The 19093-nt window shown below is 44.0% G+C and overlaps 1 protein-coding gene and 1 long non-coding RNA gene across 8 annotated transcripts in view; one reads left to right on the forward strand and one right to left on the reverse strand.

Annotated features, from left to right (window-relative positions):
* Nucleotides 1-9320, reverse strand: part of LOC135228575 (uncharacterized) — a 29108-nt gene extending 19788 nt beyond the window's left edge. For 2 of the 3 annotated variants that reach the window (XR_010319138.1, XR_010319139.1), the window contains exons 1-2: nucleotides 7887-9319; nucleotides 1830-1951 (exon numbers count right to left, since the gene is read on the reverse strand). This is a non-coding gene — a long non-coding RNA (uncharacterized LOC135228575). Of the gene's footprint in view, nucleotides 1-1829; nucleotides 1952-7886 lie in introns of all 3 variants that reach the window. The other variant, XR_010319140.1, reaches the window with a different exon arrangement.
* The window catches only part of LOC111752308 (uncharacterized), a 57373-nt gene continuing 44904 nt past the window's right edge, over nucleotides 6625-19093 (forward strand). The window contains exons 1-3 of one of the 5 annotated variants that reach the window (XM_064275533.1): nucleotides 6625-6708; nucleotides 15466-16440; nucleotides 17446-17671. In XM_064275533.1, the coding sequence (XP_064131603.1) occupies nucleotides 17495-17671 (177 nt within the window). In that variant the 5' untranslated portion in view covers nucleotides 6625-6708; nucleotides 15466-16440; nucleotides 17446-17494. Of the gene's footprint in view, nucleotides 6709-6751; nucleotides 17672-19093 lie in introns of those variants that run through there. The other 4 variants (XM_064275532.1, XM_023555475.2, XM_023555476.2 and 1 more) reach the window with 4 other exon arrangements.

Raw genomic sequence — 19093 nt, forward strand, 5'->3', positions numbered from 1 at the left:
AATTGGTTCGAAGCCCGGGTTTGAACCCACCCAGCAAGCGGCTCCTCAGAAGAAAAGCCTGGAGATCTGCTTTCGTAAAGATTACAGCATAGACAACCCTCTGGGGCAGCTCTAGTCTGCACACATGGGGTCGCCATGAGTTGGAACCTACTCAATGGCAGCTACCAACAACAACAGATCTTTGTGTCAACCCCCCTCATTCTGCAGATGAGGAAAATTAAATTAGAATGGGTAAGTACCTTGCTGGAGGAGGAGGAGAGCTGACAGCAGGTGCCTAGGCTTGGTGCCTTCCCACCCTGGACGCACATTAGGTATCACTTGGAGAGCAAATACTGACACCTGGGCCTCACCCCAGAGATTCCAGTGTGACTGGTCTGGGGTGGGATCCTGGGCCTGGGCAGTGTTTTAAAGCTTCCAGATGATTCCAATGTGTAGCCGGGGTTAAGCCCTGACAGAGTCCACGTTTAAGACTAAGTTTTGAATCGTCATCCCATTCGCCTCACTGAAAAACTATTTGAAACTTGTTTTCAAACGTCCTTCTCCACAAGAGTTTCTTCTTGGAAAACATTCCAAGGCCCTTTTAATTACGATCTTCATTTGGGATTTTTTTTTCTGGTCAGAATGTGTCCTCTCTGGCCCCACTCCTTCTATGGTGGTGGTTGGTTGCCATGGAGTTGATTCCTGCTCGTGGTGAGCCGGTGTGTCTCTCAGCAGGACTGTTCCATAGGTCTTTGGATGGCTGTGACCTTTTGGAAGCAGACCATTAGCCACTCTTCTGAGGCACCTCTGGGTGGGTTGAACCACCAACATCTCTAGCTAGTAGTCGAGCACTTAACTGTTTGCACCACCCAGAGACTTCCATCCACTACATCTAAACCAAAAAACCAAACCCGTTGCCATTGAGTCAATTCCAACTCATAGCAACCCTATAGGACACAGTAGAACTGTTCTGTGGGGTTTCCAAGGCTATAAATTTCCACCGAAGCAGACAGCCACATCCTTCTCCTAGAGAGCAGCATGGCGGGTTCTAACCACTGACCTTAGGGTTACCAGCTGAATGCTTAACCACTTCACCACCAGGGCCCCTCCCCACTACATGGACTTCCTATTCATTTCATACCCCAACCCCAGGAAAACCATTTCTTTGTAAGCACATCCTAGAAACCACCTCCTCCCCTGCCTGATGTAAGGGCCACACTGTATTCTCTTTGAAGATTCTTGCTGCTTCTTTTTTGTTTTGATAGGGACCCAACCAGGACTGAATGACAACTAAAGAAAGAACAAAAAGGAGAGGGGAGCATCCCAAGAACTCAGGGGAGGAAACTGGGCTGAGGAAGATGGGCAGTTGCCTGTCTAAGGGGACAAAGTCCTTTCCTTATCCCACCAGTCAGCACTAGAAGGCGCAGACACACAGTGGAGAAAGTCATTGGAGGCCAAAGCTGAGTGAGTTAGCAAGAGTTCTAACACTCCCCACTCCCAAATGCTGTGTGGTCTGTTGGAAGCCTCCTCACACTGATTCATGGGCTTGTGTTTGAGACACTAGAGGCAGGAGGGCTTTGGAGTTTTCTGTTAAAGTCCACTGACCACAGATTACTAGGCTGACACCTACAGTCAAAAAAAAAAAAGATGTTTGGTTTATTGGACTTGCTGCAGCAGGAGAGAACGCCCCCCAAGATGAGTGGGGAGATTCGGGAAGAAGGAGTTGGGAGGAGCTTTTGGCAGGATTAGGGTTGTGCTGGATGATTCTAAAAAGGGGTTAGGGAAGGGGTGGGGGCAATTCGGGATTGGATGATGTCTCGAAGGGGGCAATTTGGTAATTAGATACCTACGGGAGCGCTGGAGTTGGTTGTCATTGGTGAAGGAGCAGCAGTTACCCAGACTCATCAGAAGAGGGCGATGTTTCGTCACGTTTGTGTTTGGAGAGTGACCTCGTCTCTGTCTTGTTCCAAACCTGTGAGGGGAGGAGAAGACCTGACTGAGTGCTGCTTCTGTGCAGTTGGGAAACCATAGTCTGACTGCCAGCAAGATAAGCTTTCAGTTCCTCAGTTTAAACCCAGTGTTTCCCTTGAGATCCCAAGAAGATTCTATCCTTATTTCTGGCCTCTACCATCCCTGTTCTCTTCTGAACGGTTACCTTGTACTTCAGAGACAGGTCAGTGATACAAACACAAGATACAAGTGCAGAACGGACGGTACATTGTTTTTTTATGTGTGTCTGTGTGTCTCTGTGTGTGTTTGAAATATGCAATATCAAATTATTTCCCTACAAATTTTGTAATTGTTATTGTTGTTTTGTTTCCTAGCTTTGCAGGTACCCTAAGCACATGCTTAGCCTGCCTCATGGGTAATTCAGCCCTAGTAAATCACACCGAAACTATAACAGCTATGAAAATGAAGTCCAGGCTGCCTGTGACTTACATACACTCAAGGTAGGAGGAACCCACACAGTACAGTACTTAGAAACTGGTGCTATCCCAGGAGCCCCAGCAACTGCTCTGCTCAAGTTCCTAGTTATATTCCAATGTCTGTTCTTTCCTTCTGTAAGTAAAGAATCTTTGATTTTTAGCTGGGCGTATGTCCAGAATAATGACTAGATTCCCAGAACAAAATTCTATCTCAAAAAGGGAGACCAGACTTGCTGGCCTGACAGAGAGTAGTGAAACCCTGAGAGTGTATGGCCCCCAGACACCCTATCAGCTCAGTAATGAAGTCACTCCTGAGGTTCACCCTTCAGCCAAAGATTGGACAGGCCTATAAAACAAAATGAGACTAAAGGGGCACACCTGCCCTGGAGCAAGGACTAGAAGGCAGGAGGGAACAGAAAAGCTGGTAATAGGGAACCCAAGGCTGAGAAGGGAGAGTGTTAACATGTCGTGAGATTGTTAACCAGTGTCATAAAACAATATGTGTACTAACTGTTTAATGAGAAACTAGTCTGTTCTATGAACCTTCATCTAAAGTACAATAAAAAAATTAAAAAAAGATTACATTCCCCAGCTTTTTTTGCAGGGAGTATGATCATGTCTGTAAGTTCTGGCCATTGGGATGTGAGCAGAAGAAGTGTCACGTGTGGAAACTGGGAAATGTCTTCAAAGGAATTGCCTTTTTTTTTGTCCAATTCTCCTTCCTTCTGTCAGAAGACAAGATGGCTGGAACTCAGCAACCATTTTGGGCCATGAGGTGGGAGTCACACAGTAAGGATGGCAGAGCAATAAGATAGAAGGAGCCTAGGTTCTTCATGATCATGGGGCTTCTATAGCAGAAACTTACTTCTGGACTTTATTTACCTGAAAAATAAACTGTATTGTTTCAACCAGTGTTAATTTGGAGCCCTGGTGGTGCTGTGGTTAAGAGCTCAGGCTGCTAACCAAAAAGTCAGCAGTTCAATTCCACCAGCCACTCCTCGGAAATCCTATGAGGCAGTCTACTCTGTCCTATAGGGTCGCTATGAGTCAGAATTGCCTTGACAGCAATGAGTTATTTTGGCTTGGTCACTTGTAGTGCAATCTAATCCTAGTGAATATTTTAAGACCCTTCTCTAAGAAGGACTCTTCATCTCATCTTTATGGTTCATCTAGTTTCCGATCCATACTCTGTCTTGTCCACCTGGGCTCTGGCCTTCCTGGTTATTCCTTTCTGTTCCCTAAACCTCTGCTCTGAGTCCCAGTTGCTGGCCTACAGATGGGCTCCTTCGCCCCACTCTGGACCTCTCCACCCTCACAGCCCTTTTCTGGCTTTGTTCCAGAAAGGCTGGACTAGCCATGTTATACAAACTACAGACTCTGAGAACAGCTGTAGGGCCTAGCCGAGGAGGAGGCCGTACAAAGCAGAAATAACCCAGGGATGCGTACTCATCAGAACATGCTCACTGAAAAGTCATCTCTGTCCAGGACTCCCTCCTTGCCCTCCCCACCTTCCTCACCTCTTCATTTCATTCTGGGTCAAAATTTCTCCCTGTTGGGGCCATTTGGGTTTAAAATGCACACATAACAGAATGCAGCCAAGAGTTAAAGGACTATTTTCCATGTGCAGTGTTAAAACCAAAATTATAGTAAGCCAGTAATAGAAAATGATTGAAGTTTATTGAATATACAGTTTGCAAATTGGTGTAACATTTCAACAGATCCTTCTACTCCAGCTTATGGCAAATAGAACAATTTGTAGTCAGTAGGTGTTATGGATTGAATTGTGTCCCCTCCCCCCTGAAATGTGTGCCAACTTGGCTAGGCCATGATTCCCAGTATTGTGTGATTGTTCGCCACTTCAGTCATCTGAGTGATTTTCCTGTGTGTTGTAAGTCCTAACCTCTCTGATGTTAATCAGGCAGGATTAGAGGCAGTTATGTTAATGAGACAGAACTCAATCTACAAGATCAGGTTGTACCTTGAGTCAATCTCTTTTGAGATAAAAGAGAGAAGCCAGCAGAGAGACAGGGGGACCTCCTACCACCAAGAAAGCAGAGCTGGAAGTGGAATGAGTCCTGAGATGCTCCTAGATCAGGGGAAGATTGATGACAAGGACCCTCTCCCAGAACCAACAGAGATAGAAAGACTTTCTCTGGAGCTGGCACCCTGAATTCAGACGTCTACACCCCTAGACTGTGAGAGAATAAACTTCTCTTTGTTAAAGCCACCCACATGTGGTATTTGTGTTATAGCAGCACTAGATGACTCAAAAAAAAAAAAAAAAAGACAATAGAATTCTATACAGCATTGTCTTGAAGGACAATTAAAATAATTACTGATTTACCCTAAAACATATAGTCTGACCTCTGGAGTTTCTGTTGAAACTGGACATAGGTAATTCTTTAAAAGAACACAAGGCCTAAAGCAAAACATTCTTAGTAATTAATCTAGACCACTGTTTGGTCTGAAGGTGATTTTCAGATAACCAGTTTCGTCGAGGCTCAAGGTTCAAAGATCATCTCAGGAAAATAGGTTGGATGGGTCACCTCAACCTCCGAGAACTAGACTCCACGAGAATTAAAACTTCGTTTCTCAGCAGTTTGAGTTTCATTCAATTTCTTATTTTATTCATTCCTTCATTAAACAAATATTCATGGAGAGTCTGTTTCTATATCCTAAGCCAGTGAACAAGACAGATAAGGACCCTGCCTTCATGCAACTTATGCTCTTAGACAGGAAGCCAAGAATACACAAACAAAAGAGCTAGTGAATGAAAAGGGCATTCCAACTTGTTATTAGTGCCACAAAAAATATAAAACAGAGCATTGTGATAGTTCCTGGGGAGGACATCATTCCGAGAAGGTCTCTGTCACAGGGGAGAGGGCCTAGAGGCAGAAATGAGTCTGGCGAGTTTGAGGACCAGAAAGAAGGCCTGTGCTGAGCCCAATGAGCAACTAGCAAGAGGCTGGCCTTGAAGAGGTAGGCAGGGGCCGGCTCAGGCAGGTCTGGTGGGCCACACTGAGGTGGTTGAGCTTTATTCTAAATGTAATGGGATGCTTTAGGAGAGTTTTTTCCTACCCTCTAGCCTCTTGATATACGCCAAGTTGAGAGGCTGAGATAAGGGATTCTAGACAGTAAGGAGGAGAAAGGTTAACCTTCTTGAATATACTGGGGAGTAATGCAGATAGGCTCTACTCCTCCCACCCTTATATTGGCTTCCTATAGTGGCTGCAACAGATTACCACAAATTTAGTGGCTTAAAATAACACAAATTTATTGTCTTAGAGTTCTGGAGGTCAGAAATCCCACACGAGTCTCACTGAACAAAAATCAAGGTGTCAGCAGGGCTGTGTTCCTTTACATTTTACTGATGTCTTGGGGACAATCAAGTTTTCCGCCTTTTCCGGTTTCTGCAGGCCACCCACATTCCTTGGCTTGTGGCCCCCTTCCTCTATTTTTAAAGCCAGCAAGAGCCAGTAGGATCCTTCTCATTTTGCATCTCTCTGATCTTTCCTTTGTTGTCCCATCGCTCTCTGATCACAGCCTAGAAGGTTCTCAGCTTCAGGTTCTCCAACTCATGTGGAATTCCATCGGCTCCCCCCAGATAACCGAGGGTAATCTCCCATCTCAAGGTCCTTAACCGTTATCACATCTTCAAAGTCCCTCTTGCACGTGAGGTAACATGTGCAAATCCCTAGAATTAGGATACGGTATCTTCAGGTGCCGTTACTCTGCCTACCATACCGCCAATCCTTAATTTACACACCCCAAAACACTGCCCACAGCAAGAGTTCCCAAAATCCTTTTTCCTGCCCCACCCGTTTCTCCCGAAAGCCATGCAGGCTCACAGGGGACCTCGGCTCAGCGGAAAACAGGCTGGGCGTTTGTTTGTACTTTCCCGGCCTCGGCCTTCCTCCACGCCCCACTGATGACCAGGAACACGGGTCCTCCTTCCCTCACTTCTGTCCCTTCCTAGACCTCGCCGCTCACAGCGCCAATGGGCTTGACCCGCAGCCAGGACACCCAGATTTCTCCAAGTCCCAGCCGCTGAGCTACAACGAGACCTGGGATAGTATTTGCTACCACCGACCCACCTCTTGCAGGCCCAGGCTCTTCCCAGTCCCGCGTCCGGAGGGTGTCCGGCCCCAGGTTCTAGGCCCGCCAGGGGGCGCTGGCCGCCCTCGGGCCCCAGTCCCCGCGCAGCCGGCGCCCTAGCTGAGACCGCCCTGCGCAGCCGTCTCCATGGCGCTGGACCCGACGCGCGAGGCCCGCCCGGCTGGGGACTCAGGACGCGTGCGCCCAAGTGAGTTGGGGGCGCACGGCGGAGAGCCGGGGGGCGAGGAGAGTGCCCGGCGAGGAGCCAGGTTGCTCCAGCACCCCGTACCGTGTGGCGCCGGTTAAGTGTTCGGGGCTTAGTGGAGATCGTGCGCGCTAGCGCCTCTCCATGCCGTCCCGAGGTCCACCACCTCCACCCGACCCGGGTCTCCCCAGGGTAGGGGTGACTTTGTGCACGGGGTACGTAGCTAGAATTCTCTTAGGAAGTTTCTATACATTAAGATTGTTGCATGAATTGAAAGCCTTGGAAATGGGAGAGGGCAGCAGTCCTTCCTTGCCTGCCCTCCCTCCCTCCGTCCCCTGCGAGGCATCCCTCTGACCGTTCGGCCAGCAGCAGCCAGTGCTGGTGAGCAGGGGACTCAGAACCGGGCTTTTCTCTGCCTCCCCTCCGGACAGACCCGCCCCCACCCTACTCTCCTTCCCTCGGTCCATACCCCACCGCCAAAGAGAGTCAGATGAGATGAATAAAACCTAGGACAGGGTGGGCCACATATGTTATGCGGTAAACAAACAAACAACCCCGGTGCAAGGAGTCCATTCCGACCCCTGGCGCTTGTCTACTGACAGAAAGGTTGGTGGCTAGACCTCACCCAGCAGCGCTGTGCAAAAAAGGCCTGGAGATCGCTTCCATAAAGATCACAGCCAAGAAAACCCTATGGAGCTCAGTTCTATTCTGTGACACTTGAGGTCACCACATACAGGGTAGGCCTCTGATAAGTATTCCTCCATGAAACAAGCAATCAGTGCTGGCGTTGAGCACGTAGGTGTTTGCTAAACTGAACTACAGTGTTTCATTTACTGAATATGAAAATGACATAAAGAAATGCTCATGATATTAGGTGAAAAAAACCTCAAGATTCAGAAGGGTCTTAATAGAGTATTTACAGAATGACTCCATTTTTGTGTATATGTGTGTGTAGTTTATGCCTCTTTAAATACCTAGAAAAGGCTGGTGGGAAATACTCCAAAATGTGAACACTAATGCCATATAGCACCTTGTAAGAGGGATGGTGTAGTGGTTAAGGATTTAGGCTCTGAAGCCAGACTGCCTGAGTTTGAATCCCAGCTGCACCACTTAACAACTGTCTGACCTTACCCAAATTACTTAACCTCTCTATGCCGCAGTTTCCCCATCTGACCACTTACATGCCAGGCTCTGTCATGTTGCTGTTAGCTGTTGTTGAGTTGGCTTTGACTCCTGGCTGCCTTATGTGTAGCAGAAGGAAATGTTGCCCAGTCCTGTGCCATCTTCATGATCTTTGATATGCTTGAGCTCATTGTTGTGGCTATTGTGCCAATCATCTCATGGAGGGTTTCCCCTGTTTTCACTGGCCCTCTACTTTACAAAATGTGGTGTCCTTTTCTAGTGATTGGTCTTTCCTGACGGCCTGTCTGAAGTAAGCAAGATGAAGTTTCACCATCCTTGCTCCTAAGGAGCATCTGGTTTTATTTCTTCTAAGACCGATTTGTTTGTTCTTCTGGCCGTCTACAGTTTATTTTTCACCAGCACTACAATTTGAATGCCTCAGTTCTTCTTCTGTCTTCCTTTTTTATCGTTCAGCATATGAAGCAACTGAAAATACCACAGCTTGGGTCATGTGGACCTTAGTCATCAAAGTATCGTCTTTGCTTTTTAGAACTTTAACTCGTTATTCCTCACAACAACTCTGTGAGGTAGTTACTGATTGTTATCATCCTCTTGTTACTAGTGAAAAAAACTTTTTATAGGTTATCTCATTTAATCCTTACAAATGCCTAAAGAGGTGTGATTCCTGCCATTGTTACAGATGAAGAATATGAGGTTCTGAGAAGTAAAAACAGTGAACCATGGTCATCTTATGTCATCATTAAGGTTGTGTGTCAACTTGGCTGGGTCATGATGCTCAGTGGTTTGGCAGTTACGATGTACTTTAGCAGTCATATAATGATGTAATCACCTCCATGATGAGATCTAATATAATTCTAATATAGTGTGATCACCTCCATGATGGTATCTGCTGTGAGTAGCCAATCAGTTGAAAGGAAGTTTCCTTGGGTGTCTGGCCTGCATCCAATGTAGGTGGGCTTTCTGGCAAGGCTCACTGGCTTTTGCTTGTTCTGAATCCTGCAGCTGGCTCCTGTTCATCTGACCTCTGGTTCTTGGGACTTGAGCTAGCAGCTTTCCTGCTGATCTTGGGATGTGTCAGCCTCCTTGGTGTGGATCTTGAGTTCATCAGCCCCTACAGCTATGTGAGTCAGAGAAGCCTCCAGCCAGACCTATGGATTTGGGGCTTTCTAGCCTCTGCAACCACACGAGCCAATTCTTTGATCTACATCTCTCTCTCTCTCTCTTCCTCTCTCTCTATATATAGCTGTACAGATAATTAAAACAGAGAGTGTGATGGAGATGAACTGAGGCCATTCTGAAGAGTTGACATGAAACTGAAAAATTAACAACGGGAAGAAATCACCTCTGAGAAGAAGAGGGGTAGGAGCTTTTCCGGTAGAGGAAACAGCTGGTGCAAAATCAGCTGGAACAAGCTGGATTGTGTTTAAGGAAACAAAAGAAGGCCAGCATGGGAGAGAATAATATGGGGTAAGGCTGAGATGAGTTGAAAACCTAGACAAGGCCTAGATCACACTGTGGCTTTATAAGCAAGAGTAATGAGTTTGATTTGTATTAGAAGTGCAATGGAATTTCTTCTCCTGCCTAGGACAGAACAGTTTGCAGCAGAACCACGTTTTTGTAGAGAACAACTTTAAGTCAGATTAAAAAAAAAAAAATCAGATTGAAAGCATCAGTGAGTTTCCAAGGCAGTCAGGACTGGAGTGGCCAAAGCCAAGGTCCTGGAGAAAAGGGAACCACAATATGTTTGCTGTTACCCCCTTAAAGCATTTGTTGATTCTTGGAGCAGACCTAAAGACTGAGAAATGGGACAGAGAGCAATGGTTAAGAAGCAGAAAAGCCAGCAGAGATTTTGGCTATCTCATGAAGCTGGAGCAGCAACAGTTGGAGTTTGGAGTTGCCAAAGCAGCCAGGACTTGAAAAGCCAAAATCCTGGACCACAACTACCACAATCTCCACCAGACTGAGCCCAGAACAACTAGGTGGTGCCCCGTTACCACCACCAACTGCTCTCAATCACAGTAGAGGGTCCTGGACAGAGCTGGGAGTGGGGGGTGAGGGTGGCAGGAATGTAGAACAAAATTCAAATTCACAAAAAAAGGCAAAACAAAAACCCAGGCTTGTTGGTCTGGCAGAGACTAGAGAAACCCTGAGAGAATGGCCCCTAAACAGACACCATTTTATCTCAGTACTGAAGTCACTCCTGAGGTTCGCCCTTCAGCCAAAGATGAGGCAGGCATATAGGGCCAAGAATAACACTTGTGAGGAACGTGCTTCATAGTTGAATCATGTATACAAGACTAATGGGCACACCAGCCCAAAAGCAAAGGCGAGAAGGCAGAAAGGGACAGGAAAACTGGATGAATGGAAATAGGGAAACTGGGGTGGAGAAGGGGAGAGTGTTGACACATTGCAGGGTTGGCAACCAATGTTACAAAACAATTTATTCACTGTTTAGTGAGAAACTAATTTGCTGTGTAGACTTTCACCTGAATCATAAAAAAAAAAAAGAAAAGAAAAGTCAAAATCCTGACTAAAAGGGAGGTACAGGGAAGTGAGCCAGCCAGTCTGTTGTATTCCTCTCGAGGCTGTACAGGACAACAGGCTAAAGAGCAGTTTTCAGCAGTCTCACAGTGCTGATAAGATAAAAATTGAAGTTCAGGAACCCCAAAGAGGGGGAACCATGGAAATACCCTAGGCTGTCATTTGGGTGTTAGGAAAGGGGGCAAACCAAAAACAGACCAAGCCTTTCAAAAAAGTGCAGTCTAGCACTGAGTCAGCTCAGTTCCTGAATAAATTAAGGTGGTTTTTCCATCCTAAGTGCCTAGCAGAAAAGTGCTGCTCAAACTTTAGCAGGCAAGAGTCACCTGGAGAGCTTGTTAATACAGGTTTTGAAGCTGCAATCTCAGAGATTCTAAGTTACTAGGCCTGTGGTAGGGGCCCAAGAGTTTATTAACAAGCTCCAAGGTGATGCTGATGCTGCTGGTCTAAAGACCCCACTTTGAACAGTAAGGACCGTGATAATAGGATGGACCTTCTCTGGAAGAAGATAATATCCAAAGCTTCCTATTTTTTTAATACATAATCTCTAATACTCAGTAAAAAATTACCAAGCGCAACAAGAAACAGGACCAAGAGAGAAAAAGGGATATTGAGAAGACCAACAGGTGACACGGGTATGAAAATAATCAGATATGGACTTTAAAATACTATTAGTTAAGAAAATAGATAACAAGATGGAGATTTTCATCAGAGAACTAAAACCTATAAAAGAGGATATAGTGGAGGTTTTAAAACTGAAAAATAGAATAATTGAAATGAAGAATTCAAAAGGTGGATTTAACTGCAGCTAAGATCTTGCAGAAGAGAGGGAGATACATCAGTATCTCATTAGTTATCTCATACATCAGTATACATCAGGAAGATACATCAGTAGGAACTATTAAGGATGAAGCAAACAGGAGACAGAGGTTGAAGAAGCTCTATGAACTCCAAACAAGATAAATGCAAAGAAACTCATGCTTGGGTACATCACGGTAAAACAGCTGAAAACTAAAGGCAAAGGTAAAATTTTAAAAGCAGCCAGAAAAAAGGCATATTAACTTAAACAATAAGGTGTGTCTTCTCAACAGAAATTATAGAAGCCGTGGTGGCACAGTGGTTAAGAGCTCGGCTGCTAACCAAAAGATGGACAGCCGTTCCTCACCACTATGCGTCAGAACCAACTCGAAGGCAACACATTTTTTTGTTTGTTTGTTTTTTTAAGATAATGAAGTGACATCTTTGAGCGGTAAAAGAAAAACTGCCGTCAAAAAATTCTATACAAAGGAGAAAATCCTTCAAACGTGGAAAGGAAATGAAGAACCCATCCAGACAAACAAAATCTGATTTAATTATTTTCCTGCAAACTAGCACTGAAAGAAATACTAAATTTCTTTGGACAAAAAAAAAAAATGATCCCAGACAGAAATATGGAATGTAGGAAGGGATGAAGAGTGCTATATAAGAGTACTATGGGGGTAAATAAAAATTACCACTGTGCAGAAATAAATGTAGAATTAAAACTCAATAACACAAAAGATGGGAAAGAATTAAATGAAGATAAAACATTCTTTGTATTGTTGTTAGGTACTGTCAAGTTGGTTCCGACTCCTAGCAACCCTATATACAACAGAATGAAACACTGTCCAGTCTTGTGCCATCCTCACAACTGTTGCTATGTTTGCACCCATTGTTGCAGCCACTGTGTCTGTCTGTCTCCTGAGGGTCTTCCTCTTTTTCGCTGACCCTCTACTTTACTAACCATGATGTCCTACCCCAGGGACTGGTCCCTCCTGATAACATCTCCAAAGTATGTAAGATGAAGTCTCACCATCCTTGCCTCTAATGAGCATTCTGGCTGTACTTCTTCCAAGACAGATTTTTTCTTCTGGCAGTCCATGGTATGTTCAATATTCTTCACCAACACCACAATTCAAAGGCATCATTTCTTCTTTGGTCTTCTTTATTCAGTGTCCAGCTTTTGCATTCATATGAGGCAATTGAAAACACCACGGCTTGGGTCAGGCGCACCTTAGTCCTCAAAGGGATGTCTTTGCTTATTACACTGTAAAGAGGTCTTTTGCAGCAGATTTGCCCAATGCAGTGCATCGTTTGATTTCTTGACTGGTGCTTCCATGGGTGTTGATTGTGGATCCAAGTAAAATGAAATCCTTGACAACTTCAATTGTTCTCTCTGTTTATCATAATGTTGCTTATTAGTCCAGTCGTGAGGATTTTTGTTTTCTTTATGTTGAGGTGTAATCCATACTGAAGGCTATGTATGGATCATCAAAAAAGTTCTTCAAGCCCTCTTCACTTTAAGCAAGCAAGGTTGTATCATCTGCATATTGGAGGTTATTAATGAGTCTTCCTCCAATCCTGATGCCCCATCCTTCTTCATATAGCCCAGCTTCTCAGATTATTTGCTCAGCATACAGATTGAGCAAGTATGGTGAAAGGATACAACCTTGATCCATACCTGTCCTGATTTTAAACCACTCCATATCCCCTTGTTCTGTTTAAGACTGCCTGTTGGTCTAAGTCCAGGATCTGCATGAGCACAATTAAGTGTTCTGGAATTTCCATTCTTCACAATGTTATCCATAATTTGTTATGATCTACACAGTCAAATGCCTTAGCAGAGTCAATAAAACACAAGTAAACATCTTCCTGGTATTCTCTGCTTTTAGTCAAGAGCCATCTGACGTCAGCAGTGATATCTCTCCTTCTACACCCTCTTCTAAATTTGGCTTGAATTTCTGGCAGTTCCCTGTCAGTGCTGCAACCACTTTTGAACTGTCCTCAGCAAATTTTACTTGGCATATGATGTTAATGATAGTGTTCAGTAATTTCCACATTCTGTTGGATCATCTTTCTTTGGAATGAGCACAAATATTCTTTGTATTACAAAATAATTTTTATCAAACTGTAATAAGTTTAGGGCCTTGGCTGTGCAGTGGTTGAGAGCTTAGCTACTAGCCAAAAGGTCAGCAGTACAAATCTACCAGCTGCTCCTTGGAAACACTATGGGGCAGTTCTACTCTGTCCTGTAGGATTGCTATGAGTCAGAATTGACTCGATGGCAACAGGTTTGGTTTTTTGGTATTTGTAATAAATTAAGGATGCATGTTGTAATCGCCAGTGTAACCATTAATAAATATCAAAAGAACATGAAACTGTCTAAGCTAATAGAAGGGAAATATAATAATTAAAAAATAGTGTACTAATCCAAAAGAAGGCAAGAAAGAAGAATCATAAAGCAGGTGGGGAAAAATAATAAAATGGTAGATTTAACTCCAAATATGTAAATATATCAAATAGTCCAATTACGAGATTAAGACAATTAGATCAGATATTTTTTTCTTTTTTAATAATATTTTATTGTGTTTTTGGTGCAAGTTTACACAGCAAATTAGGTTCCCACTTGACAGTTTCCACACAAATTGATCAGTGACGTTAGTTACATTTTTCACATTGTGTCAGCTTTCTCTCTAATTGTGTTCTGGTTGTTCCCTTTCCACTACTCGAGTTTCCCTGCCCCCTTATCTTCTCATCTTTGCATTGGATTAAATGTTGACCTTTTGGATTTATACAGATGGTTTTTTAATAGAGCACCGATCCAACAGGTAATATCCTTTATCCTTTATTTTGTGTGTCACTTTGCTTTTCTACTAAAAGGTGATCTCAAGGGATAGTTTTGTTCAAGGTTTAAAGAGTGTCCAGGGTGTCCTCAGTAGACCAGATTTCTTTTTAAAGCCTAAATATATGCTGCTTTCAAGTGACATGCCTTAACTCTAAGGACTCTGAAATGTTGAAAATAAAAGGATGGAATAAAAAAGACACCATACAAATACTAGCCAAGAGGAAGCTGGTAGAGTTATACCAATATCAGACAAGGTGAACACTAAGTCAGAGGTTCCCAAACTATCTTAGTCTCTCAGTACGTTTTTCACAGTACTGGAGGCCCAAAGGAAAACCTAACCCTTTTCTTTAACAGTTCAGTTAGGTCTCAACAGTCTAAGAAGTATTTATAACCTAATGACTGTGTAGCCATTTGAAAAAAATAACACACATACATTTAAATATATTGTCTTAGTTTACTGGTGCCACCATAACAGAAGTACCACAAGGGGATGGCCTTAAAAAATAGAAATTTATCTTCTCACAGTTCTGGAGGCTCAACGTCCAAATTAGGGTCTCAGCCATGTCGATTCCTTCAGTGGGCTTCTCTACTAGTTTCTGGTGACTACTTGCAATGCTTGCCATTTCTTTGCGTTCCTTGGTATGTGTCTTCCCCCCGTGTGTGTCTCTGTGTCTGTTCTGCCCTATTTATAACCCAGATGTGATTATTAGGTTTAGGACCTACCCTACTTTGGTATGGCCTCGTTAACACCACAAAAGAAAAACCCTATTTCCAAACAGGATCACATCCAAAGGTACAGGGGCCAGGATGTCAATACATATTTTTAGGGACACAATTCAATCTGTAACAGATGTATATATTTTTATTTAATCCTTAAACCCGTTGCTGTCAAGTCAGTTCCAACTCATAGCAACCCTATAGGACAAAGTAGAACTGCCCCATAGAGTTTCCAAGGAGCAGCTGGTGAATTTGTACTGCTGATCTTTTGGTTAGCAGCCGAGCTCTAAACCACTGTGCTACCAGGGCTCCATTTAATTCTTAAGTAACTACAATTACTTATTAATGGGATGTTTATACCTGTTGAATACTGCAGAGCTTCTCAAACCTTGAAATCAGATACCGCCACCCTCATTTCTTGTTCTACATTGATTTTCACATGGACTTCTTTTTTTCCACAGCAGCCTCCAAAAACCCAGCTTCACAAAGATATGATGTCATTGAAAGGAATGTAGCGCTGTGGTAGTTTTATAATATGTCCACAAATTCTTTCATTCACCTCCCTTCAAGAGATGGAGCTTCGCTCTGCTCCTCCTCAGAGTGAGCTGAATTGAGTGATTCCCTTCTAATGAACAGACTGTATGGAAGTAATGGTACATGTCTTCTGAGACAAGATCAAAAAAAGCACTACAGCTTCCTCCCTGCTCTCTCTCTCTCAGGTCACGTGCTCTGGGGGAAATCAGCTGCCATGTCATAAGGTCACTCAAATAGCCCTATGCTGAGGCCCACATGGTAAGAAACAGCCTTCCTATCAACAGCAGTGAGCCATCTGAGAAGCAGACCCTCTAACCCCAGTCAAGCCTTCATATGATACAGCTCCAGCTGCCATCTTGACTGAAACCCCATGAAAGACCCTGAGCAGAACCACTCAAATTCCTGACCCACAGAAAGTGTGAGATAATAAAAATGTGTTGTTTTAAGCCACTAAATTTCAGTGTAACTATTATACAGCAATGGATTGTTAATACAAGCATAATTTTAATTTGAAACTGTAAACTATCTCCAACTAGTACTTTAGCATCTAACAGATGTTGCTGGAATGTCTTGAAAATTTTAAATATTCCACAGTGCCTCTGAGTTTGCTGCAGTGTCCCTAGGCACCTCAGTGGACAGTTTGGGAACTGTGGCTCTAAAACAGGAAGCATTACTAGAGAGAACGAGGGCTATTAAATACTGGCAAAAGGATGGACATACCAGAAAGATCTAACAATTCTAAACTTGTAGGCACCTAATAACATAGTATCAAAATATATAAAACCAAAATTGACAGAACTAATCACAGAAACAGATAAATTCACGTCCATACATGTCTCTCAAATAACTGATAAAATAATAATATTTTTTTAAAAAATCAGTAAAGATACATGTAATGGGGAAACCATTGGAGAGCTTTCAGCAAAAGAGTCACATGATCTGATTTACATTTGAAAATATCACTCTGGCTACCAGGTGGAGAACAGACAAAAGAAGAGCAAGACGGCTGTTGAAGCCGTGAGGGAAGAAAAGTGATGGCGGTAGTTGCAGACAATGGAACTCCTTTTTATGTTTGCTTTTTCTCAGTAGCCCATGCCTTTTTTCAGTTTTCATAGGATGCGCCATCTGGCCTGGGTTCAACAAGGAGAGCCTCTTTTGATGTAAGCCAATAAACACAATATTTATGGACAGTCTCCAGCTAGAAACATTCCCATATGTGAAAACTCCAATCATTCCCATAAACTTTTGTCTCTGTGAACCCAGTTCAGATCCCCAACCACGATTACCTTAAGTCAGTACGTGGAAGCAACTTTTGGGGCTGGATAATTTAAGAGACAAAATCAGTACCAGCTTCCTGTGGCCAGCAGAATACTAGTAATATATCAATAATGATAATAATGAAGCTTATTGAGCATTCCACCATGTGCCAGGCATTGCGGTAAGTGCTTTATAAACTTATCTCACCTAATCCTTAAAAGGAAACCCTGGCGGTACAGTGGGTAAGAGCTTGGCTGCTAACCAAAAGGTTGGCAGTTCAAATCCACCAGGCACTCCTTGGAAACTCTACTGGGCAGTTCTACTCTGTCCGCTAGGGTTGCTATGTGTCGGAACCGACTCAATAGCAATAGGTTTGGTTTTTGGTTTTTGAATCCTTAAAACAACTATGATCCATTTTGCAGATAGGGGAACAGTGGTGTAAAGAGGTTTTATAACTCATCTAAGGCCACACAACGAGTCATGTGGTGACCTGGCTAACACCCAGGTCTGCTTGCCTCCCAAGCCCGTTTGCTTAACAACTATGATATACTGCCTGGCAAGAATTGTGTTTCTAAAGAGATTCATGCCATTTTTAAGTCATAATCCCTTAGTGATATTTAGTATCCAATATTAATGCTAATTGAATTCCTTTATAATTGAGTTCCCTGGGTAACGTACCCTTTTAAAGAATCTACAGGAAAGGACACGGGCCCACAAATACAGAAATTAGAAATTGAACAGTTCCCTTCAGCTAGCTCTAGCTTGACTTCCGGTAACCCCTGTTCCCCTTTTAAGATAAATGAAATACCTTGAGATTTGTACAGACGGCTGTGCGGGAATATCTGTCAATTTTTAGTGGGGGAGTGGCACTCTGCTCCTTACACAGACATCTGTGTGTTGGGTTTCAGGGTAAGTTACTCTTTTCAGAATCCAAGTGGAATCTAACACAATAAAACAATGCCAAAAGCAAAGGAAGGAAAAAACGCAAAAGGGACAGCCCTGCCCATCGTTCCAATTCTGCAGAAGTTTCTGAAAACATATGAGAAGCGTTGCGCACAGTCTCAGACGTTTGTGTGTCCAGCCATCAAAAGGGACCTGAAAACCAGCATCAACAGTGAACAGATTCTCAAGAAGGTGAGTGGACGTACGGCCTTGTTGCCTTATTCTTCTCCGAAATGAACTGACCGAGGTTCATCCCCGGGAACACAGGTCTCCAGCCCCAAACTAGCTGTGCCACTCCCTCTGCATTGCAGACCGAATGAAGGTCAGAGTCTCCCCCAGGCACTGGGAGGGTTAGCACCTCTCCTACCTTCCTGCTCTAACCTTGGACCTGCCTGTCCATCGCTTCAGCAGCCTGCCTGTTCTCACACCACTTCGCCATCTGGAATGGTCAGCCCTCCTTCCACTCCACATCTAGGAGGCCCCACTCGAGAGCTGCCCATCTTATTATCCTTGCAGGCCCTCCCCTCCCCAGTGCTCTGACCACCCACCTGGCTCCTCAGAGTCAATGCCTCCTTTCCTTGACCACTGCTGAGTCCACATCACTAGTCCACACTCGTGCGTGCCCATGTCTCCCCTCGTGAGGCCCATCTCACCTGGAAAGAGGTCAACACAGTCACAAGTCTGACTCCCAAAGCACTGGATCCCAGAAAAACATTCTGATGTCATGTTTTCTGAGATTAAATCTAGGGACTGAGTGTGAGGGCAAAAGAGGAGAGGAGAGGCTGGCACTGGAACTAAATGGACAGCTATGGGGAAGGGGGCACTGGGGTGGCACAAACGGTTAACATGCTTGGCTGCTAACCAAAAGGTTGGAGGTTCGAGTCAACCCAGAGACACCTTGGAAGAAAGGTCTGGTGACTTCTTTCTGAAACATCAGCCTTTGAAGACCCTGTGGAGCACAGTTCTGCTCTGACACCCATGGCATTGCTGTGAATCAGAGTCCACATGAAGCAGCTCGTAACTGGCAGTGCCCCAAGGACAGACTGGAGTGTGGGAGGATGCCTACATTGAACCTCACGTAAAAAGAACCACCTCAAGTTCCTCTTTAACCATCTCTATTTTCCCCCCAAATTCTCATGTCCTGGAGTAGCTGCCCCTCCTCTCCTCCCCTTCAGCCTCTCTTCCCTCACCCATACCTGTCCTCCCCGATCTTTCTAATCCCTTCTTCAGTGATTCCTTCCCTGGGCTCCCTCACCATCTCCTGGCTCATCCAGTTGGAGGAGCTTCCCAGATCTATCCTTTTCGTGGTAAAATAATTACTAACTTTTTTTTGTACTGTAAGTCTTGTAATTAGCCTTCAATTACTTAATCATAAATTTTGTTCAAATTTATATTCTCTACAGCAATGTTTTCCAAACTTTATTTATTTATTTATTTCAAATTGCAATCTACCATCGGAAATACAACTGACACCATGACCCAGTACGTAAGTGATGTTAAGCTAGTGTGCAGAATTACGGCCAAACGGGCTGTTTATGTTGGGTTGGTTGCTTAGGCTGGCTCTTCATTTTGATTTTGAATATCATCAAAATAAATGTTTCATGAGAAGTTATT

Source organism: Loxodonta africana, chromosome 23 (genome assembly GCF_030014295.1).
Source record: "Loxodonta africana isolate mLoxAfr1 chromosome 23, mLoxAfr1.hap2, whole genome shotgun sequence".
NCBI lineage: Eukaryota > Metazoa > Chordata > Mammalia > Proboscidea > Elephantidae > Loxodonta > Loxodonta africana.